This window comes from Schistocerca nitens, chromosome 2 (assembly GCF_023898315.1).
Source record: "Schistocerca nitens isolate TAMUIC-IGC-003100 chromosome 2, iqSchNite1.1, whole genome shotgun sequence".
In the NCBI taxonomy this organism is placed as follows: Eukaryota; Metazoa; Arthropoda; class Insecta; order Orthoptera; family Acrididae; genus Schistocerca; species Schistocerca nitens.
This window is the reverse complement of record NC_064615.1, coordinates 228,193,142-228,215,124: the sequence shown is the minus strand read 5'-3', so window position 1 is coordinate 228,215,124 and position 21,983 is coordinate 228,193,142. Positions and strand designations below refer to the sequence as shown.

General features: G+C 38.9%; 1 protein-coding gene across 1 annotated transcript in view; it reads left to right on the top strand.

Annotated features, from left to right (window-relative positions):
* The window catches only part of LOC126235949 (protein snakeskin-like), a 118,461-nt gene extending 97,948 nt beyond the window's left edge, over positions 1-20,513 (top strand). The window contains exons 2-4 of the mRNA XM_049944919.1: positions 2,173-2,225; positions 12,826-12,984; positions 19,021-20,513. Of these exons, the coding sequence (XP_049800876.1) occupies positions 2,181-2,225; positions 12,826-12,984; positions 19,021-19,203 (387 nt within the window). The 5' untranslated portion in view covers positions 2,173-2,180 and the 3' untranslated portion in view covers positions 19,204-20,513. The remainder of the gene's footprint in view (positions 1-2,172; positions 2,226-12,825; positions 12,985-19,020) is intronic.
* The last annotated feature ends 1,470 nt before the right edge of the window (positions 20,514-21,983 follow it).

The following is a 21,983-nucleotide window of genomic DNA, read 5'->3' as shown; positions in this document are numbered from 1 at the left end:
CCAGAATTCTTTCCAGTTTGCTGCTTGTCTTATAATCTTGCATTACATCACCACCGCTCGAATCAAACTGTAGTCGACCAGAGAAGCAATTACGTTAATCCAGAATGAGATTTTCACTCTGCAGCGGAGTGTGCGCTGATATGAAACTTCCTAGCAGATTAAAACTGTGTGCCCGAGTTCGAGTCTCGGTCGGGCAGTTTTAATCTGCTAGGAAGTTTCAATTACGTTAATGTTTACTTTTACAATATACGTATCTCAGTGATCCTGCAGAGAGCAGTTTTTGACATGTCACAGAACTTCAAAATTATCATAATTTAACAAGAGCATTGTTTATAGACCTATATCACAGAGTTTCTTTATTTCTTACAATACTGGTTCACATTGATATAGGTTTTGCAGGCCACCTTATAGAACAGACCAACAGTTGTAAAACTGTATAGACTAGCTCTGACTGTATACAAATCTTTTCTCTTGTTTCCAACTAAATCTTTTGCCTCTTGAGTCCCGAACCTAAAATCTTGTCTTTTGCAAGCGAAGTTCCATATTCGAGTCCTGGTCCAGCACAGTTTTACTCAGCCAGGAAGTTTCATAACAGCACACACTTCACTCCATTCTCTCACCTTTCCTTCACTCCTCGTCGTCTTGTTCAGTCTTTTTCCCACATTTCCATTCCTTCACCGTTATAATATATATATATATATATATATATATATATATATATATATATATATATATATATATATATATATATACTTTTTATTTGCTCTGATATACATTATTATTCTTATTACTATTTTCTAAGGCAATTCAGCTAGGCAAAAAAAGTATTTATCTTACAGTAGTGTGCAGTAAATTTATTGCATGAAGTCAACAATTAAACAAGACCTTGGGTTTCTTACACTGACATCCCAATACATTTATTCTGTAGTGGTATTTGAAGCTAATAATAAGAATGAATTTAAGACAAACTGAAATTCACAGCCACAAAACTATAAGGAAAAATAATTTTGATGCAGAATAGTGTCCCTTTCTAGAGTTTGTATTGGAATTTTATATTCTGGTGCAAAAGTCTTTAAATGGTTGTTAGCAGAAATCACTCTGGAAATTGAAGATCCCCAAATATTTTAAAACAAAGTAAAACAGTACCTTATTAGTTAATTTATTCTGTAATTTATGAAAATGTTTGGACTTGAGTATGTAAATTCTGATCTACAGTAAAGGTCACATTAAACAGGTTCTTAACTTTCCACCATATAGTCAGCTGACAGCATTCTGTGTAAAGTTACATGTATATATTAGTTTCAAATGTCAGATAGAAACAGCAAATAAGTATGTGGTGTATGAAGACTAGACTTTTCTGCTTTTTTACTAAAATCCACTGCCCCCCCCCCCAACACACATACAATTTCAGTTTTTTAACTTTGTGAATTAAGATCATTAGTTGTATTGGTTGTTGGTATATGTTATAGAAATAGCCTGTAGTGGTTGATTCTGTCTGTTAATATGTAACGTTAGTCATAGCAGATCCCTGGAAGTCATCATTCATTATATGGATTATGGAATGTGAAGAATGAGTAAATAAATGAATGTTATATTTTAGTATGTCAAGAGAAATGAGCTGCAAGCTTATCATGCAAATTCACTTGATTGAATTTAGCTAGTATAAGTACGAATAACATGAAGCAGTATGATGATAGTATATTGTTGACACAAATAAAGTTTCTGCAGTTTCTTTGTCTTTTGTTAAGGTATGCTTTGACTCATTCCATGTCCCTGAAGGTTCTCCTTTGTAATGGGAACCACGGAACACAACGAATGAATAAGTGAAAGCTGATTGCCTGTTAAGATTCACTATTTCGTCAATACATGTATCACCACTTTCGAATGGGAAGACATAAAAATGGCTGGTTCCTAACTATAGTATGGGTGCTGTGATATTTTGTAAAATGTCACAGCTGTGATGCCACATTCATCTTCTGTTAAAAGTGTCCTGAGATGAATGCTTAAATTTTTCAGTATTGTCCTACCTCATTGTGAACATTTATATACATGTATGTTGTTCACAAACTTGATGAACAAAGTGAATATGTCTGTGCTGTTATAACATTTTCTATTTAAAGCTTTTTGAGTGTTCATTCAAACTAAAATGACTCCTTTATTTTATTCTTACAGAATAAACAATGGCTAACATCAGCAAAGTATCAATCCTGAAGTTTCTGGAAATTGTGAGTACAATACTTCACTGTTCTTTAATTATCATAGTTAGTTACTTAGTTTCACATTCCATGGATCATTTTGCCTGATAAGTCATAATGATGTGGAATGAGTCATCTTACAGTCACATCACAAATTAATTTGTAAAGATGGGCTACATGCTTAACATTTAAAAGATTCTTTTATTTTTATTTGTTTATTTCCTTATTTTAAATACACTGCCAGAAAAAATTAATACACTCTTTTAGAGGTATCCAGGTCACTAAAGATTTATTGTTGCTACAGTACATGAACCGATTACGTTTGCAGATCAATAGCACAAGCAGTTCTTAAGTACCAAGTATTGACCCATGCTGAAACACCCAATGTGTTGTAGCCTCCAAGGGTGGCAATGAAGGCTCTGACTATGGCATCCAGTTGATCGTGCAGATTGCAGATATTGTTCTGGGATACATTATTCCACACCTGCTTGACATGCTTATGTGCACTCATGGTCATAAATTAAGGATAATTGCAGAATGTGGTGCCACACAATGTGGCACTACACAAAACTGGCACTAATAGCATAGGCACATAGAGAACACACATGACACATATCTGTAAGTCCACGGTATTGGTGATAAGTTGAGAAAACCGTCCCGAAACACATGTGCTACAAAATGCCACTCTTTCCTGCGCATGTACCCCGACATCAATATGGGATATGATCACCATGCACATGTACACAGGCCGCACAACCGGTTGGCGTACTCTGGATCAGGCGGTTGAGTAGTTGCTGGGGTATAGCCTCCCATTCTTGCACCAGTGCCTGTTGGAGCTCCTGAAGTGTCATAGGGGTTTGAAGGTGTGCAGCAATACGTCGACCTAGAGCATCCCAGATGAGTTCGGTGGAGTTTAGGTCTGGAGAACAGTCAGGCCACTCCATTCACCTGAGGCAGGGCACTCCATTTGCCTGATATCTTCTGTTTGAAGGTACTCCTCCACGATGGCAGCTCGGTGGGGCCATGCGTTATCATCCATTAGGAGGAAGGTGAGGCCCTCTGCACCCCTGAGAAGGTGGACATACTGGTCCAAAATGACGTCCTGATACACCTGACCTGCTACAGTTCCTCTTTCAAAGACATGCAGTGGTGTACGTGCACCAATCATAATCCCACCCCACACCATCAAACCACGACATCCATACAGGTCCCTTTCAAGGGCATTAAGGGGTTGGGGTGTACCCGTGGTCTAGGGGTAGCGTCTTTGATTCATAATCAAAACGTCTTCAGTCCCGGGTTCGATCCCCACCACTGCCTAAATTTTGATAAATAATCAGCATTGGCGGCCGAAGACTTCCGGCATAAGAAGTCAGCCTCATTCTGCCAACGGCCTTGTCAAAGAGGGCGGAGGAGCGGGTAGAGGTACAGGGCACTCTCTTGTCCTAGGGGTGGGAAATTGCCCCTAAAGGCGGAAGAATCAGCAATGATCAACGACATGAGGATGCAGAAGGCAATGGAAACCACTGCATTAAAGACACGTAATGTGTATCCACAGGACATGTGGCCTGTAATTGAAGAAGTGTCATGATGATCTCTCCATTGGCAAAAGATTCCGGAATAGTCCCCCATTCGGATCTCCGGGAGGGGACTGCCAAGGGGGAGGTTACCATGAGAAAAAGATTGAATAATCAATGAAAGGATAATGTTGTACGAGTCGGGGCATGGAATGTGAGAAGCTTGAACGTGGTAGGGAAACTAGAAAATCTGAAAAGGGAAATGCAAAGGCTCAATCTAGATATAGTAGGGGTCAGTGAAGTGAAGTGGAAGGAAGACAAGGATTTCTGGTCAGACGAGTATCGGCTAATATCAACAGCAGCAGAAAATGGTATAACAGGTGTAGGATTCGTTATGAATAGGAAGGTAGGGCAAAGGGTGTGTTACTGTGAACAGTTCAGTGACCGGGTTGTTCTAATCAGAATCGACAGCAGACCAACACCGACAACGATAGTTCAGGTATACATGCCGACGTCGCAAGCTGAAGATGAACAGATAGAGAAAGTGTATGAGGATATTGAAAGGGTAATGCAGTATGTAAAGGGGGACGAAAATCTAATAGTCATGGGCGACTGGAATGCAGTTGTAGGGGAAGGAGTAGAAGAAAAGGTTACAGGAGAATATGGGCTTGGGACAAGGAATGAAAGAGGAGAAAGACTAATTGAGTTCTGTAACAAGTTCCAGCTAGTAATAGCGAATGCCCTGTTCAAGAATCACAAGAGGAGGAGGTATACTTGGAAAAGGCCGGGAGATACGGGAAGATTTCAATTAGATTACATCATGGTTAGAGAGAGATTCCGAAATCAGATACTGGACTGTAAGGCGTACCCAGGAGCAGATATAGACTCAGATCACAATATAGTAGTGATGAAGAGTAGGCTGAAGTTCAAGACATTAGTCAGGAAGAATCAATACGCAAAGAAGTGGGATGCGGAAGTACTAAGGAATGACGAGATACATTTGAAGTTCTCTGACGCTATAGATACAGCAATAAGGAATAGCGCAGTAGGCAGTACAGTTGAAGAGGAATGGACATCTCTAAAAAGGGCCATCACAGAAGTTGGGAAGGAAAACATAGGTACAAAGAAGGTAGCTGCGAAGAAACCATGGGTAACAGAAGAAATACTTCAGTTGACTGATGAAAGGAGGAAGTACAAACATGTTCCGGGAAAATCAGGAATACAGAAATACAAGTCGCTGAGGAATGAAATAAATAGGAAGTGCAGGGAAGCTAAGACGAAATGGCTGCAGGAAAAATGTGAAGACATCGAAAAAGATATGATTGTCGGAAGGACAGACTCAGCATACAGGAAAGTCAAAACAACCTTTGGTGACATTAAAAGCAACGATGGTAACATTAAGAGTGCAACGGGAATTCCACTGTTAAATGCAGAGGAGAGAGCAGATAGGTGGGAAGAATACATTGAAAGCCTCTATGAGGGTGAAGATTTGTCTGATGTGATAGAAGAAGAAGCAGGAGTCGATTTAGAAGAAATAGGGGATCCAGAATCGGAATTTAAAAGAGCTTTGGAGGACTTACGGTCAAATAAGGCAGAAGGGATAGATAACATTCCATCAGAATTTCTAAAATCATTGGGGGAAGTGGCAACAAAATGACTATTCACGTTGGTGTGTAGAATATATGAGTCTGGCGACATACCATCTGATTTTCGGAAAAGCATCATCCACACAATTCCGAAGACGGCAAGAGCTGAAAAGTGCGAGAATTATCGCACAATCATGCTTTGAAGCTGCTTACAAGAATAATATACAGAAGAATGGAAAAGAAAATTGAGAATGCGCTAGGTGACGATCAGTTTGGCTTTAGGAAAAGTAAAGGGACGAGAGAGGCAATTCTGACGTTACGGCTAATAATGGAAGCAAGGCTAAAGAAAAATCAAGACACTTTCATAGGATTTGTTGACCTGGAAAAAGCGTTCGACAATATAAAATGGTACAAGCTGTTCGAGATTCTGAAAAAAGTAGGGGTAAGCTATAGGGAGAGATGGGTCATATACAATATGTACAACAACCAAGAGGGAATAATAAGAGTGGACGATTAAGAACGAAGTGCTCGTATTAAGAAGGGTGTAAGACAAGGCTGTAGCCTTTCGCCCCTACTCTTCAATCTGTACATCGAGGAAGCAATGATGGAAATAAAAGAAAGGTTCAGGAGTGTAATTAAAATACAAGGTGAAAGGATATCAATGATACGATTCGCTGATGACATTGCTATCCTGAGTGAAAGTGAAGAAGAATTAAATGATCTGCTGAACGGAATGTGAAAGTGAAGAAGAATTAAATGATCTGCTGAACGGAATGAACAGTCTAATGAGTACACAGTATGGTTTGAGAGTAAATCGGAGAAAGATGAAGGTAATGAGAAGTAGTAGAAATGAAAACAGCGAGAAACTTAACATCAGGATTGATGGTTATGAAGTCAATGAAGTTAAGGAATTCTGCTACCTAGGCAGTAAAATAACCAATGACAGACGGAGCAAGGAGGACATCAAAAGCAGACTCGCTATGGCAAAAAAGGCATTTCTGGCCAAGAGAAGTCTACTAATATCAAATACCGGCCTTAATTTGAGGAAGAAATTTATGAGGATGTACATATGGAGTACAGCACTGTATGTTAGTGAAACATGGATTGTGGGAAAACCGGAACAGAAGAGAATCGAAGCATTTGAGATGTGGTGCTTTAGACGAATGTTGAAAATTAGGTGGACTGATAAGGTAAGGAATGAGGAGGTTCTATGCAGAATCGGAGAGGAAAGGAATATGTGGAAAACACTGATAAGGAGAAGGGACAGGATGATAGGACATCTGCTAAGACATGAGGGAATGACTTCCATGGTACTAGAGGGAGCTGTAGAGGGCAAAAACTGTAGAGGAAGACAGAGTTTGGAATACGTCAGGCAAATAATTGAGGAAGTAGGTTGCAAGTGCTACTCTGAGATGAAGAGGTTAGCACAGGAAAGGAATTCGTGGCGGGCCGCATCCAACCAGCCAGTAGACTGATGGGGGGGCAAAAAAAAAAAAAAAAAAAAAAAAAAAAAAAAAAAAAAAAAAAAGTGTGGTTCCTGGTTCATGCCATATGAAAACCTGGCAAGACTCACTGTTCAGACTATACCTGGACTCTTACGTGAACATAACCTGGGATGACTGTTCCAATGACCATGTACTGTGTTCTTGACACCAAGCTTTACAGGCTCTCCTGTGACCAGGGGTCAGTGGAATGCACCTTGCAGGTCTCCAGGCTAATAAACCATGTCTGTTCAGTCGTCTTCAGACTGTGTGTCTGGAGACAACTGTTCCAGTGGCTGCGGTAATGTCCCGAATAAGGTTACCTGCAGTACTCCTTGGCCGTCTGTGGGCACTGATGGTGAGATACTGGTCTTCTTGTGGTATTGTACACTGTGGATGTCCCGTACTGTAGCACCTGGACACGTTTCCTGTCTGCTGGAATCGTTGCCTTAATCTTGAGATCACACTTTGTGGCACATGGAGGGCCCGTGCTACAACCTGCTGTGTTTGACCAGCCTCCAGTCGCCCTATTCTACCCCTCACACCATCATCAATATGTGTTCTTTGAGCCATTTACAACACACAGTCACCATTAACATGTCTGAAAACATCTGCACACTTACTCGCTGCACCGTACTCTGACATGCACCAACACACCTCTGCATATGTGGACTGCTGCCAGCACCACCATGCAATGACCGCTGGTCAAATGCGCCACATGGTCATACCACGAGGCGATTTAAACCCGCAAATCGACCACCAGAGCGTTGTTTCACCATGTATCAGCATTATCCTTAATTTATGAGCATGAGTGTAGTTCTATAGGAGTTGTTGGTTGGTGAGTCATTTCTCCTCCCATCATATTTCACATATGCTCATTTGGAGACAAGTCCAGAGATCTTGCTGGCCAGGAAATTTGCTGCACATCTTGCAAAGCACATTGAGTTTCACAGGCAGTGGGTGGGCGAGCATTATCCTGTTGGAACAACGTATCACCTCCATGTTGCAAGGAGGGCAAAAGAATGAGTCTAACGAGTGCTGGTACCATCCCCTCCACATACACCAAAGATGAACGAGAGTTGTAGCTTATCGCACCCCAGACCATAAGGCCTGGGTTGGGTCCAGTGTGTTTTGGATGAATGCAGTCTATGAGACAGTGCTCAGTGGGTCTGTGTCGTTCATGCAAATGACCATCACTTGCATGCAGGCAGGATCTGCTTTCATTGCTGAAGACCACGTTGAGCTATTCCATCTTGCAAATGATCATCTGATGCCACCAGACATGCTGTACATATTGATGCTGTGGCATGAGTAGAAGATGGGATAGAGGTATGCATGCCCATAGTACCACTGTTAATAACTTGTCCACACCAATTTGTGTTGACACATATGGGCTCACAAGCCATCTTATCAATGCTTTGGCAGCTGTATGATCTGCCACTGCTGCCCTTACAACAATTTGACAATCCTAACAGATGTCTGTGCTGTGCGGACATCCGGAACCTGTTCTACAAGTGTGAGAATGTTTATGTGACCACTGATACCAACTTGCATGGAAATTTTGTGAAAGGAACCATTATCAGTACATTTACTATCCCCCAGGAGGCATATGTCATCACGAGGACAAAAGCGATGCTGTCTTTCCAGATGTACTACTTTTTCCTGGCAGTGTATACAATGTGAGTTACTTTAATTCCTACCCACTATCTTTTACACATTACAATAATAGAAATTCTTCAATGGAATAGAAGGAGTGGCCAAGGAGAAACTTTTTCAGTTTGTTTTCAAATTTTACTTTGTTGTCTGTCAAACATTTTATTTCACTGGGTACGCAACAAAAAATTTTTGTTGTAGCATTGTGCGTGGTCTCCCTGCATGGTCTCCCAGACAACCTTAATGGTATGGCTTATGATGTTCATGAATTATAGCCATGATCTCTTCTTGCACTCTCCAATAACTTGGCAACATTTTGCTCTCATTATGTGAAAGGGTGCAAGGTTCACAGCAGTTTGCTGGCACCTGAACTAATATGGTTGCACAGTGCCATCTGCTTGTCTCTGGCTGCGTAGAGGCATTATTTTGTTGTTCAGCTGATGGACAGGTTGTCTTTGTAGCTGTCCTGAGGACTGTGCAATGGTTGCAGCGACGGGGGTGGATAATTTTGGTAGTAAGATGCACCCAATTCTGGATGCTTCACAGTGTTCAGATACAGGAAGCTGGCTGTGCAGCATTCACATTTTTCCATAAAATTTCAGGAGTGCAGCCGCATAAATTCAGCTTCTTCTTCTAATATTTCGGCTGAATACCATCCAGCCATCTTCGGAGTGAGCCGAGGTGACAAATGCTCCAGCACTTGGTCCACCCTTTCAAACCCGATGACCGAACCACTGTATGGTCCTTTTAAACCAAGGACCGAACCACTGCATGTTCGGTTCTCAGGTTTAAAAGGACGGAGCAGGTGCTGGAGCGTTAGTCACATCGGCTCACTGTGAAGATGGCTGGATGGTATTCAGCTGAAATATTAGAAGAAGAAGCTGAATTTATGCGGCTGCATGCCCGCCTGACTGAGCAATAGATAGCAGTGAATGATTCTGTTGCAGTGGTGAAGTGCATGCTCTGCCCCCTGTTTAGCAGACGTGTACGTGATGACATTAGAAGGCTCTGAATTGCTCTGCCCATGGGGTATGTGGTTGTGAAGCCCCCAAAGTATATTTTATGCATTAAATTCTCCACATAGGAGGAAGGGTTAAAGGAGCTGCATCTTGAGTACAGTTAGAGCCTCTTCGTCTAGAACTTCATGTTTAACAGAGCTTTGGAAGACTTGTGATGCAATAAGGCAGAAGGGATGGACAACATTTCTTCAGAAATTCTAAAACCAATTGGGTGAGTGGACAACCAATTGACTGTTTAAGTTGGTGTGTAGAATCTATGAGACCGGAAAACTGATTTTTGGAAAAATATCATCCTCACAACCGCGAAGACAGCAAGGGCAGATAAGTGGGAGAATTATCACACAATCAGCTTAACAGCTCATGAATACAAGTTCCTGACGGGAATAATATACAGAAGAATGGAAAAGAAAGTCAAAGAACTGACAGATGACAAGCAGATTGGCTTCTGGAAAGGTAAAGGGACCAGAGCTGCTGTTCTGATGTGCTTGATAAAGGAAGCAAGATGAAAGAAAAATCAAGATTACTTTCAGAGGATTGTCAGCCTATAAAAAGCATTCAACAGTTTAAAATGATGTAAGAAATTTGAAATTCTCAGAAAAATTGGTGTTAACTGCAAGGAAAGGTGGTTAATGTGCAATATGTACAATAACAAGAGGGAACGATAAGAATGGAAGATCAAGCAAGAATGAAGTTCTCAGATGGCTGTCAGACAGATATGCAGTTTCTTACCCCGACTGTACAATCTATAAATCAAAGAAGCAATGACAAAAATGAAAGAAAGGTTCAATAACGGGTTTAAAAATCAGGGCAAATGGATGTTAGTGATAATATTCAAAGACATTGTTATCCTCAGTGAAAGTTAAGAGTAATTACAGGACCTGTTGAATAAAATTAAGAGTCTAATGAGAACAGAATAAAAGGAGATTGAGAGGAAAGAGAAGAAATACAAACGTAATGAGGAGTGACATAAATGAGATTAGTGATAAACTTAACATCAAAATTAGTGTCCACAAATCAGATGAAGTGAAGGAATTCTGCTACCATGGAAGCAAAATAATGCATAATGGTCAGATCAAGTGGGACATAAAAAGAAGACTACCACAGGCAAATGGAGCATTTTTAATCACAAGGAGTCCACTAGTATCTGACAATAGACTTTATTTATTTTATAAAGAAATTTCTGAACTTGTGCATTTGGCTCACAGCTTGTATTATAGTGAATCATAGATGGTGGAAAAGCCAGAAAAGAGGAGAAATGAAGCAAGTGAAATGTTGTGCTATAAAATAATGTTGAAAAGGAATGAGGAGGTTCTTCATAAAATTAGAGAAAAAAGTGAACTTACGGAAAAATACTGACAAGAAGAAGGGACTGGATGATAGGACACCTTTTAAGACATCAGGTAATAATTTCCGTGGTACTATGGGGAGGGAACTGTAGAAGGTAAAAACTGTAGGGGAAGGCAGAGATTGGAATACATCTAAGAAACACATATTCCCAACATACTGTAAGTTTGAACAGCAAACAACAATATCAGAGAAACATATTTAATCTACAGTGACACTTTTATCTTGCCTACCATCTACTGGTTTAAGTACCATGTATTATCATCAGGCCATCCCCTGTGCACAGTCATCAAGTTTGCTTCCCATGTAGGTGGCCCGATGATGGTACTTGGTACTGAAAACAATAGACAGTAGTCACAATGAAAGTGTGACTGTAGTATAAGGGTTGTACCAAAAGTAAGGTTCCCAATGAGCTACAGCCTTGAGAGAAGGTGCTAGGCTAGATCCGACAACTGTGCCGTGCGCAATGGTTCCCTCACTCTCAAGCCTGCCCATCCGTGATTTGCTACGTTGCTCAGTGTTGGCTTGGCAACCATCAGAGATGGAAGTGTTGATCGCAGCTTCCGCGAAGTGCGAGGTTTGAGCAGTACTCCGGTTTTCTCCACATAAGGAAGTTACCGCCTGTGGAGATTCAATGGCAACTGACTGAGGTTTATGGTGAAGAGTGCATGTCTGTTCAGCACGTCCACAAATGCTGCAGGGCTTTTGCTGAGTGTCGCATGGAAGTTCATGATAAAGAACATAGTGGAAGATCACCGGTTTTGGATGTGATTGTCCAGAAGATCAACAGTGAGCTGCTCGGAGGTCAGAGGGTCACTGTCCATGAACTTGTTGAATGCATTCCTGAAGCTTCCCATGGCACAATTGGAAGAACTTCAAAAGAAACGTTGGGTTATCCCAAGGTGTGTGCTCGCTGGGTGCCCTGGATGTTGACTGACAGACACAAGGAGCAACACCTTGACGATGCTCACAAGTTTCTTCAACAGTGTGAGGGGGGAGGCAACAAGGAGAAGTTGTTGGACTCGTTCGTCATGGGAGATGAAACTTGGGTGTTTTGTTACACCCCCAAAACAAAACAACAATTTCGTCAGTGGTGTCACTCCAGTTCAACACCACCAAAGAAATTCAAACAAACACAGTCGGTAGGAAACGTTATGGTGACTGTGTTTTGGGATCAGAAGGGAGTACTCCTCATTGATTTCATGCAACCTGGTATGACAATAAACTCAGACAGGTATTGTGAAACATTGACCAAACTCCGGTGAGCAATCCAGAATCGCTGGAGAGGACGACTCATGGAGGGCATAGTCCTTCTTCACGACAACAGTCGACCCCACGTCAACTGTTTTGCCCCAGCCCCTGTACAGACCAGACTTAGCCCCCAGCGATTATCACCTCTTCCCAAAGCTAAAGGAACACTTAGGTGGCAAACGCTTCAAGAGCGATGATGAAGTCCGATCAGAGTCACATGCTTCCCCAACGGGTTGGTGGGAGACTTCTTTGACCTAGGAATACAAAATCTGGAGCACTGTCTTCAAAAGTGTGTCGAAAAAAATGGACAAAAATGTAAGCTTTTCAACTATGCATAAATTAATAACAATAAACAATGTCTTCTATTTGTAAAAAATATGGGAACCTTACTTTTGGTACAACCCTCACATAAAGCAAATAATTTCATATAACAAATAATTGAGGGCATTCAGTGTGAGGCAATTTTGAGATGATGAGGTTGGCACAAGGGAGGATTTCGTGGCAGGCCGCACTGAACCAGTTAGAAGACTGATGACTGTAGAAAAAATCTTAGTTTGTAAGTTTATAAATATATGTTACCAGTACATAAACAGAAGATAAAAATACTGTGTACCATGAGATGAACTGACTTTTGTTAATGATATATAATTTTTGGGTTTCAACATAAAGGTAGTAATATAAAATGTGCTAGTGCACCTGAGAGAAGTCTAATGTGCCCTTAAAGGAGATAGTTACTTAAACTGAAATTTGCATATTGTTAATATATTATATTTACCTTTCAGGCATTAACTATCACCTGTATAGGTTTGCATCTACACAGCTTTGCTGCAAAAGATGCAAATGAACAGCTTATCATCTGTGGAACATTTGGTGGCTTCCTTGTTATCCTAATTGGCATTTTCGTTGGAATGTTTACTGGACAACCTGTTGGAAGAAGAGTGGTAAGAATACCCATATATTATATTCATGTTATTTCATTTGTCTTTCAGTTTACTCTTGATTATGTTGTCTAATGTTCTGAAGGAAAGATTTCAAGATTTGGAGTTCAAGTAATAATTATGATGTGTCTTTACAATTAAAATTCAAAATAATAAATTAAGAAATTGAGGTCAACACTATCTGCATCAATTCTTTTGAAGAAAGTACAGTTTTCAAAATTTTAAATGCATGCATGGATGCAAAAAGTAAATATGAAATAGAAAATAAGATTATGTGTAAATTAAATGAATTGCGAAATTTGGAATTTCTCCATATTTGGACAGTTCGAGTTTTATATGTCTGCTGTGTGTTTTTTAATGCTCCTCAATGTCTATCTTGGTCTGCTTCCAATTTGTTGATGATGTCACTCCTATCTGGATCCATTCAGTTTGTTGTACTAAATTTATTAGAACAAAGTAATTTGTTTGCACCCCTGCAGCTTACCAGATAACCATCTGTTATCACTCTTGATGTTTACCTGGTACTTACTGGAGGCTATCTTAAATTTTCTGTATTCCTTCCTAGACAATAATTTTCCCTTTAGAATGCTGTTCTGTCTCATATTATGTTCGTCCCTCCTCCTTGACTTGTCTGCCTGTAGCTACATTTTTGGAGGCTTCAAAGTTGTTTCCATCTCATTTCCATTAGACACCATCTGCGTTGCTGCTACTTATGTTATATTTCTCTTCATGCATATCCTTAATGTCTAACGTCTACCTATTGCTGGTATTTCGTTTGCACTAATAATTATTCCTGTTTTGAGAGCAGGTATTGCAAAAAATGTTTCAGATGCCACTGAAGAACCTTGAATGACTTCCTCTTATATTATGTGATGGACGAAAAGAAGGAAACACAATAAGTTATTGTTTACATTCTAATGGTCAAATTATGCTCCAGAATGAAATGAAACCAACAGTGACAATCATTTTCCAATTTTACTTGTCAAATAGACAATGGTGAAATACAGCAGATAAGCAAGAAAATCAAGTAATTGAAAAAATATGTGCAGGGAAAAGAAAACTGCATAGTCATGGGAGAAAGGAACATTGTCGTAGGGACAGAAAGAAGGTATAATTAGCAGAGAATAGAAGTTTGGTGAAACTAATGAGAAAGGAGAAAGCTTTCTAGAGGTGTGTGATACACTTCAATTGAGAAAACCCCATCAGAAAGGAATTGTTTGTATTATGACTAGATAAAGATAGTGGAATCAGATGCTGGACTGTAAAGTCATACCACTGTGTGGATGTGGATCTGTATCATGACTTGATAGTGGTGAGTAGTAGGAGGAAATGAAAAACAATAAAGGAGGAGTGTGTAATGATGCTTGATATTGATCAATAAAGAGAGCAAGACAGAGTGAAAATTCTCTGATGCCATTGAACTTGGTGATTGAAAGTGTTGAGGATAATTCAGCAGACTAACAAAAGAATAAATTTTTAGGTTTGGAGAGGTTATCACATCAAAAGTGTAAAGATAATGGGTGTCTTGTGAAGTCAATGAAAGAATGAAATCCTATATGGGAAGGGATGTAATACAAAGCCAGTTTTATGCCTCATACTTGTAAATTCTGTATATAATACATGAAGATGTACAGAAGGAAAAACTGAGGAGCCACTGCGTGATAAGCAGTTCTGGCTGCATAGAAGAGGAGGGGGCTAGAGAAGAAATCATGACTTTAAGGTCAGTAATGGAAGACAGAATAAAAAAAGAATCAGAAAATATGACATTTATGGATGAAGAGACTCTTCAAAAATCTGAGATAAAATAAGAAGTTTTAAATCGTGGAAATGCAGATAAGGAACAGAGATGAAAGAGGAAAAGAAGTAGGAATACAGGGTGTACACGAAGTCCAGGAACTCTATCAATTATTTATTGCACAAGAACCAAATATTGTACAGATGTCATACATATGTCATTTTGAGGAGAAGCCCTGAAAGTTTTTTCATGTATACAGCCACAGCGTAGTTTGGTAATCTGCCGATAGTCAGCACTAGTTGGAAACACAGTGAGTTCAGGTGCGGAGTGAGCTTTCTGTGTGTTGGAGTTTGACAAAAACAAGTGTGCTATAGCTGTTCAATGGATGTTTAGAACCAAGCATGGTAAGAAGCCACCAACAAGGAAGGCCATTTACCACTGGCACAAAAAATTCATTACGACAGGTTGCTTGTGCCTGGCAAAGAGAAGCGTATGTCCCAATGTGAGTGAAGTGAATGTGGTGTGCGTACTAGAGACATTCATAAGGAGTCCAAAGAAATCGGTGCGTTGTGTATCCTGTGAACTCGAAATGGCTCCAATGACAGTGTGGACAGAAGCTGTCTATGAAACCATTCAAATTGGAGCTATTGCTGAAGATCAGCAACGACGACAAAGATGAGCATTTTGAGTTTTGTTCACAGTTGCCCAATTGAATGAGGATGGGGATGGCATTGTTGATCACTTAATTTTTAGTGATGAAGCCACTTTTCACACTAATGGGAAAGTGAACAGGTATAATTGTCTAATCTAAGGTACAAAGCATCCACATGAATGCATTGAATTTGAGCGTGATTTCCAAAAGGTAAATGTTTTTTGTGCCTTGTCACATCAAAAACTGTATGAGCCATTCTTCTTCACTGAGAGCACTGTCATTGGATATTCCTACTTGGACATGTTGCACCAATGGCTGATATTTCAAGTGCAGTTGGACACTCTGTTCATCTTTAAACAGAATGGGGCTCCATCCCAATTTCATCATGAAGTTCATGGGTACCTGAACACGGAGCTGCGGCATCGATGGATTGGCTGTGCTACACAAGGGGACAGCTGTTTCATGAAATGGCCTCCCCGATCACCAGATCTCATTCCGTGTGATTTTTCTCTGTGGGGACACATTAAAGATCTGGTGTACGTACCACCTCTACCACATGATGTAGCCGAGCTCCGGGAGAGAATACGGGAAGCGACTGCCACAGTTGACGATGTCATTATGGGATGGATATGGTAAGAATTCGATTACCGTATTGACATCTGTCGGGTCACTCATGGTTCGCGTATCGAATGTTTGTAAAAAAATCTTTCAGAGTTTCTCTTCAAAATGTAATATGTATGACATCTGTACAATGTTCCCAGACTTTATGTACACCCTGTAATATTGGTGTCAAACCAAGTAAGAGAAACTTAAAAGTTAAGATGGGCATAGAGTGGAGGTCAGTTTCTGGCACTGTTGTGTACTTCAAAGAAACAGTGATCAAAATGAAAGACAATTACAGGGCAGAAGTAAAATTGTGGTAAAACAATTGGAAATGTTAATAAATGCAGTGAACATAGTCATTCACAGCAGGGCTGATGAAGACTTAAATTTTATTTACTGAAATCACACGTTTTAGCACGGAATTTGGGGTGAAGATAAATAGATGTAATTCCTCTGAAGATTGTGTCATATGGTTTAGTATAACACTAGCAGATTGTCTTCACTCGCCCACTGCAGCTAGCAAGTTGTGATGTTTGATATCTGATGCTGGCGTACCTTTATTTGTGTAGGGCTGGTCATGTCATGCAGGCATTCTGCTTGTACTCACTTCTTGTGCTGGCATTGTAGTCGAATAACTCACCACACGGTATGGCTGTAGTTGCTTGAAGTCACCAGTTCAGCTGCCAGATGGTGCAGCTGATAAATAGGTTGGGGTTTCACCACTAAATGTCGAGGTTGGTGCCTGATGTTCCCTATTTTGCCACTTAAGTTGCTGTAGTCGCAGTTCAAAGTGGTTTCTCTGCTGTATTGATACTCCTTGCGTGTATTTGCTGCAGTGGCATGTAGCATCACTTTGCAAACCCTACTTTTTAGCTTCGCTTCTCTCTGTAACATCACTCAACAATTATCATGTGTTGAATCTAACATATGCATTAAAGTTTATGGGTCCATATGAAAGCAATTGATTTTAACTGTTCAAACAGCAATTTCAGGCATAAAAGCAATGGAAAATTGCTTCTCCACTAACTTTCTGATGAATATTTGACTTATTCTGTTGCAACAATATCCACGTGTGTCTTCCTTTAATGTCTTAATTTCACATTTATACATGCAAATTTTAATGTCTGCACTTGATTAGCACAGCTTCTATTGTCTGATATAGTGAAAACAAGTTTGTTCGTGATATACAAGGTATTATTGTAAGGTATTATTGCACTATACAGTCCAAATGACAGTTCTCCTTTGCACAATATTTTACTTTAAGTTATATTGCATCACACTCTGCAGGATTTAATATTCATTATTGATCAGTCGTAAGAACAGGTCCTTGGCATGGTAACCAAATTGAAACACCCCCTGTTAAAGTTGCTATCTTGGAGATTTAATAATCTAGCAGCTTGATATTTTACTTTACTGACCACTCCTTGATGAATAAGAGCTGATCGGTTTTAACTGATATGGGAGATGTTTGTCAGATAATAATATAATAATATAATAATTGGTAAAATTTGGTTTTGCTTGAAGTAGTTTTTGGAAACTGTTTTGAAGTTCAGGGTAAAAAATGTGTATTAATAAATAATAAGATGCCCATTTTAAATTAAATGATATTTATTGGTTTGGATAGTAAGCTGTTTGCTGCTCTTATTCTTTTGTTAAGATGTGTTTGAAATACATTGTAACCTATATTGTTACATAATTATTTAAAAAATGATTGAATCTGTTGGAGTAATATATTTGCTGATTTATGAAGTCATTTTATCCATTGTAATATGATACTCCACTGGGGGGGGGGGGAGGGGTGCTCTATAGCCCCCATGGCCCCTCCCTCCCCTTGCCACTGCCCCTGGTCAGTACCTTTGTTGTACACATCTATTCACATATAAGCTCAACACGAGCCAGGAACATTGAAATTTTATCACATGCTGGGATAGTAATCTACACACTGCAGTCCTTGGCTGGTGCAGTAGATGCAAATGCATAATATTGGCACTCTGTAACTTTTTTATGATCACTTTTTGGCAAAACAAATACTTTTTCACCTCCAGTATCATTCTTAAGGTTTGCTGAGGGTCACCCCATGACTATGGGGAAACACTCAGCGCGTATGAAAAGTCTCCTCCCATTATACCATTACAACAAGCACTGTACTCATTGACTCTGACAACAAAATCACTCGCTCAGCACTCTCCAGTGCTCGACTATCAATTCTTTACCTTCCTTCGACCTGTGTGAGCAGAGTATACTTATCTTTGAGCAAGGAACAGTGGATCCCTTAAAAATTGCTATGGCCCCTCTGTACATACTAGCATAATAATGATTCTATCTTGATAGAAACACAGTACTGGAAAAACAAAATTCATCAAGGGCACAAATACTTGCTATGAAACGCATAGTGCTCAGAGCCATTTTTGAACTTGCTATGAAAGCCAGCATTGTGTAATATATTTACTCTGGCAGTTTGCTTGTTATCATTTGTTGTTGTAGGTGTATATGTAGAAAAAAATATCACCACACGATTATGAAATTTTATTTATTTGCAGACTCATTTCAGAACATTAGAATTACATGTTCAATGTAAACAGTTCATTCTATTCATTTGAAGTATTTTCTCTGAAAATTGAACTATAATGCTCTGAAACTGACCAGTAAATAAATAAAATTTGGCAGATGCATGGTGAAAATGTTTCACCCCTGTATGAAAACGACTTCTGCTGTGGGCCCAGCACATTCCATCCCAACGTGCAAAAATCAGAAGTTGTGTTGTAATCTTGAGTCAAAAGACTAGGCTTTTGCAGCACCCTCCGCTAGTCTATCCTGCGCAAGCCTCTTCATTTCTCCAGAACTTTTGCAACCCACACCCATTCCTGTAGCCAATAATAAACAAACACAAACCAAATATTTTGTTTTCATCATCATCTCATTTCTCTCTGTTTTCTGTACATTTTGAGAATTGGTAAAGAAGTCTTTTTTCTCTGTACTATCATTCGGTGGTTCTTCTTCACACTTATGCTCTAAAGCCAGCAAGCCTAATTTATAAATTTATTTTCAGGATATCTTCTACAGCCTGGCTGGTTGTGCTCTCTTTGTGGCAGCAGGTGCCCTCAGCATTCAGTATTATGAAAACATGTATAAGGGGGACCTGAGGGACAAAGGTCTCTCAAAGGGAGCACTGGCGATCATTAATGGCATTTGTTTCCTTCTGGATGCGGCGTTTAGCTTCCGTGGGGAATAAACGAAGAACCTCATAAGAATGAAAATCAGAATATAATGAAATTATTTTGACGTGTAATTTTGAATGCACCTATTCTTTTAATGTTAAAATGTAATGATCTATAAACAAAATTGGATGAATTTTGTATGTCATTACACATAGCAGTGACATTGATGAAAACAAAAGCTTCTGAGCTTGAGAATGTAAGTGCACATAGGCTTTAATTACCCACCAGAAAAAGATTTTTATATGTATTGTTATACATTACATTATAATATATTTCTTAAATTGAGACAATGGCACACAACAATCTCATTTATCAGTGCTAGCTTACTGCATTGTTATGGCAGATATATGAATTGTTACTATTGTATATATCATGTACAAAATGAAACTTCATTTACACTATTAACCATGTGTATATTTGTATAGTTACTGGCTCACATTGTTATCACTGCTATTCGTTCTTCTTATTTCATGTAATACATCATTACATCCATTAATGTTGGTAAGATCTGAAAATTTGTTAATGCTCTTGTCAGGGCATGTGCAAATCTTTTATTTTATTTAGTTTTTATACTTCTGTTTGGCCATTTATTTTATTTTAGTTAGCTGTACAATAATTTTTATAATTTATCATAGGAACATGAGTGATATCAATGAAAAATACACAAACCATGACGAAGAAATCTATTTTTTGTATCATCATGTGCTTGAATTAATCAAGGAACCAAGAAAATATAGGTGTTCAACTTGTGTTTGAAAAATGGCTGCATGGTATGACTGTGTACAAGATAAATGGGTTTGTAACAAGCAAGCATTTATTGACATTCCTGTGGATACCACCATACATTACAAACATTAGTTGAATGAAGTTTAGTATGCCCTGTGGCATTACAACATGTACCATCTTTAACTAGCCTTTCTCAATTACTGACACACATTACATCAAAAATTTCTTGTACTGATAATATAATAAACTGTTTTTATGTCTTGTGTAATTTAATGGCAGAATAATAAAGCAATAGTGTTATAAAACAGCCACAGTAAAATCCATCTTTGCCAGGATTGCTACACTACCATGCCACTTCCTTCACTGGTAACAGTTCCCAGTATAAGTGCAAACTATTCTGATATAACTGAGAAAGAAATGTGGGCACAAAGCTTCAGAAAGAGTATTTTCTATTTCTTTTTCTTCACAAAACTTATTTTTTGACATGCTTTAGAAATTTGTATACTATTTCAGATACCATAACTATATATTAATGTGACAGCCAATTTGTACTGTTTTGTATTTGGTGAAATAAATGCTTTAAATGTCTAAAAGAGAAGATTTTTGTGATAATCATGTTGCTAACCAAAGGATTAACCACCTAAAAAAACTAAACATTTTTCTCTCCCTCTTCCTCCCCATATCTCTGTCCTCATTTGGCATTCTCCCATATGGCATTCTCCTACTTCTCAACACTCACCATTTATCTGCTGAAACATACAGAAGTGAAATTACTATTTAAAAAATGCTCCAAAAAGATGTGGCAAATTACTGTCAAATTTCCCTTCTTCTGTCAAAAATTTAATATAACCTACAAAAGCAGAATATGTTAAATAATAATGTAAAATGGATTAAGGATACTTCCTTGTCCAAGAGTATTACTATTCTTTGACTAAAATAGCTGAACCAGAAAGTGAAATGTCAGGATAGGTACTGATCATTTACACATTCAAGATCAAGATGAGACATAACTGTGGATAAGACCATGTTGACAAACAACCATTATTTCAGAAGTAGAAAATGAGATAAAAATGGAAACAGTTGTAACAGGCCAATCAATTTATGGAGGAATGACTGGTAGATGTGAATGCAGTGCTGAGGCTACAGCTTACATGGCCCACACATGACACCACCATTTGTATTGGTGTGTGCATGAGAGCTGGGTGCCTGAGAAACAACCAAAACCAGTTTTATCACATTACTACCCCCCCCCCCCTCCCACTGTATGAATGTACTGAGAGTGGTGAGCTGTTGACATTTCAGTCAAGTCACTGGTTGCGTAACAAAGCATGTGGATCTTTTCCCCCTGTTACATTGTTATTCCCTCCAATAATTTTTTTGTTTTGCAAGTATCTTCAGTAGTGTTATTTATATGGCATGTGCACAGTACCAAAAATATTCAGTTTTAACTCAGGGCTTAGCCACTTAACTATTATCCCTAGCTTGGCGCCCTCTGCCTTACTTGTGTTGAGAACATAGTCTACAGGGATTTTTTTTTATTTTATTTAATCAAATTTTTATTGTATTCTCAAATTGCAACACCTTCTAATGTATCCATGCTAATTAAGGCCATGGAAGAATGGTCTTTTCCAAACACACTTCTGACCAAACAGCAATATTGACAGGTGTCCAATGTTTTTGTTAATCATGCCTTTCTCGTTCTTGCGGTGATATTTCTTCACATCAAACTGAGAATTGAAATACCAATTCTTGTAGGTTTAACTTCAAAACTTTTTAAGATAATGAAATATTTTCTTAAAAATTTTCATCCCCTATTTCACCCCTCAGGGGTTGAATTTCCAAAAACACTGAAACACATGTTTTTTTATTTGTAAGTGAGAAGTCGAATACCAGTTTCGACAGGTGTAACTTTAAAAATAGTTTAGTAATTGTTTGATAATGATTTATTTTCAAAAAAAAAAATTTCACCAACTATTTTACCACCTTAGTGGGTGAATACCCATAAATACTGAAATGCTTATTTTTTCTATTTCTAACTGGGAAATCAAATACCAATTATTGTAGTTCT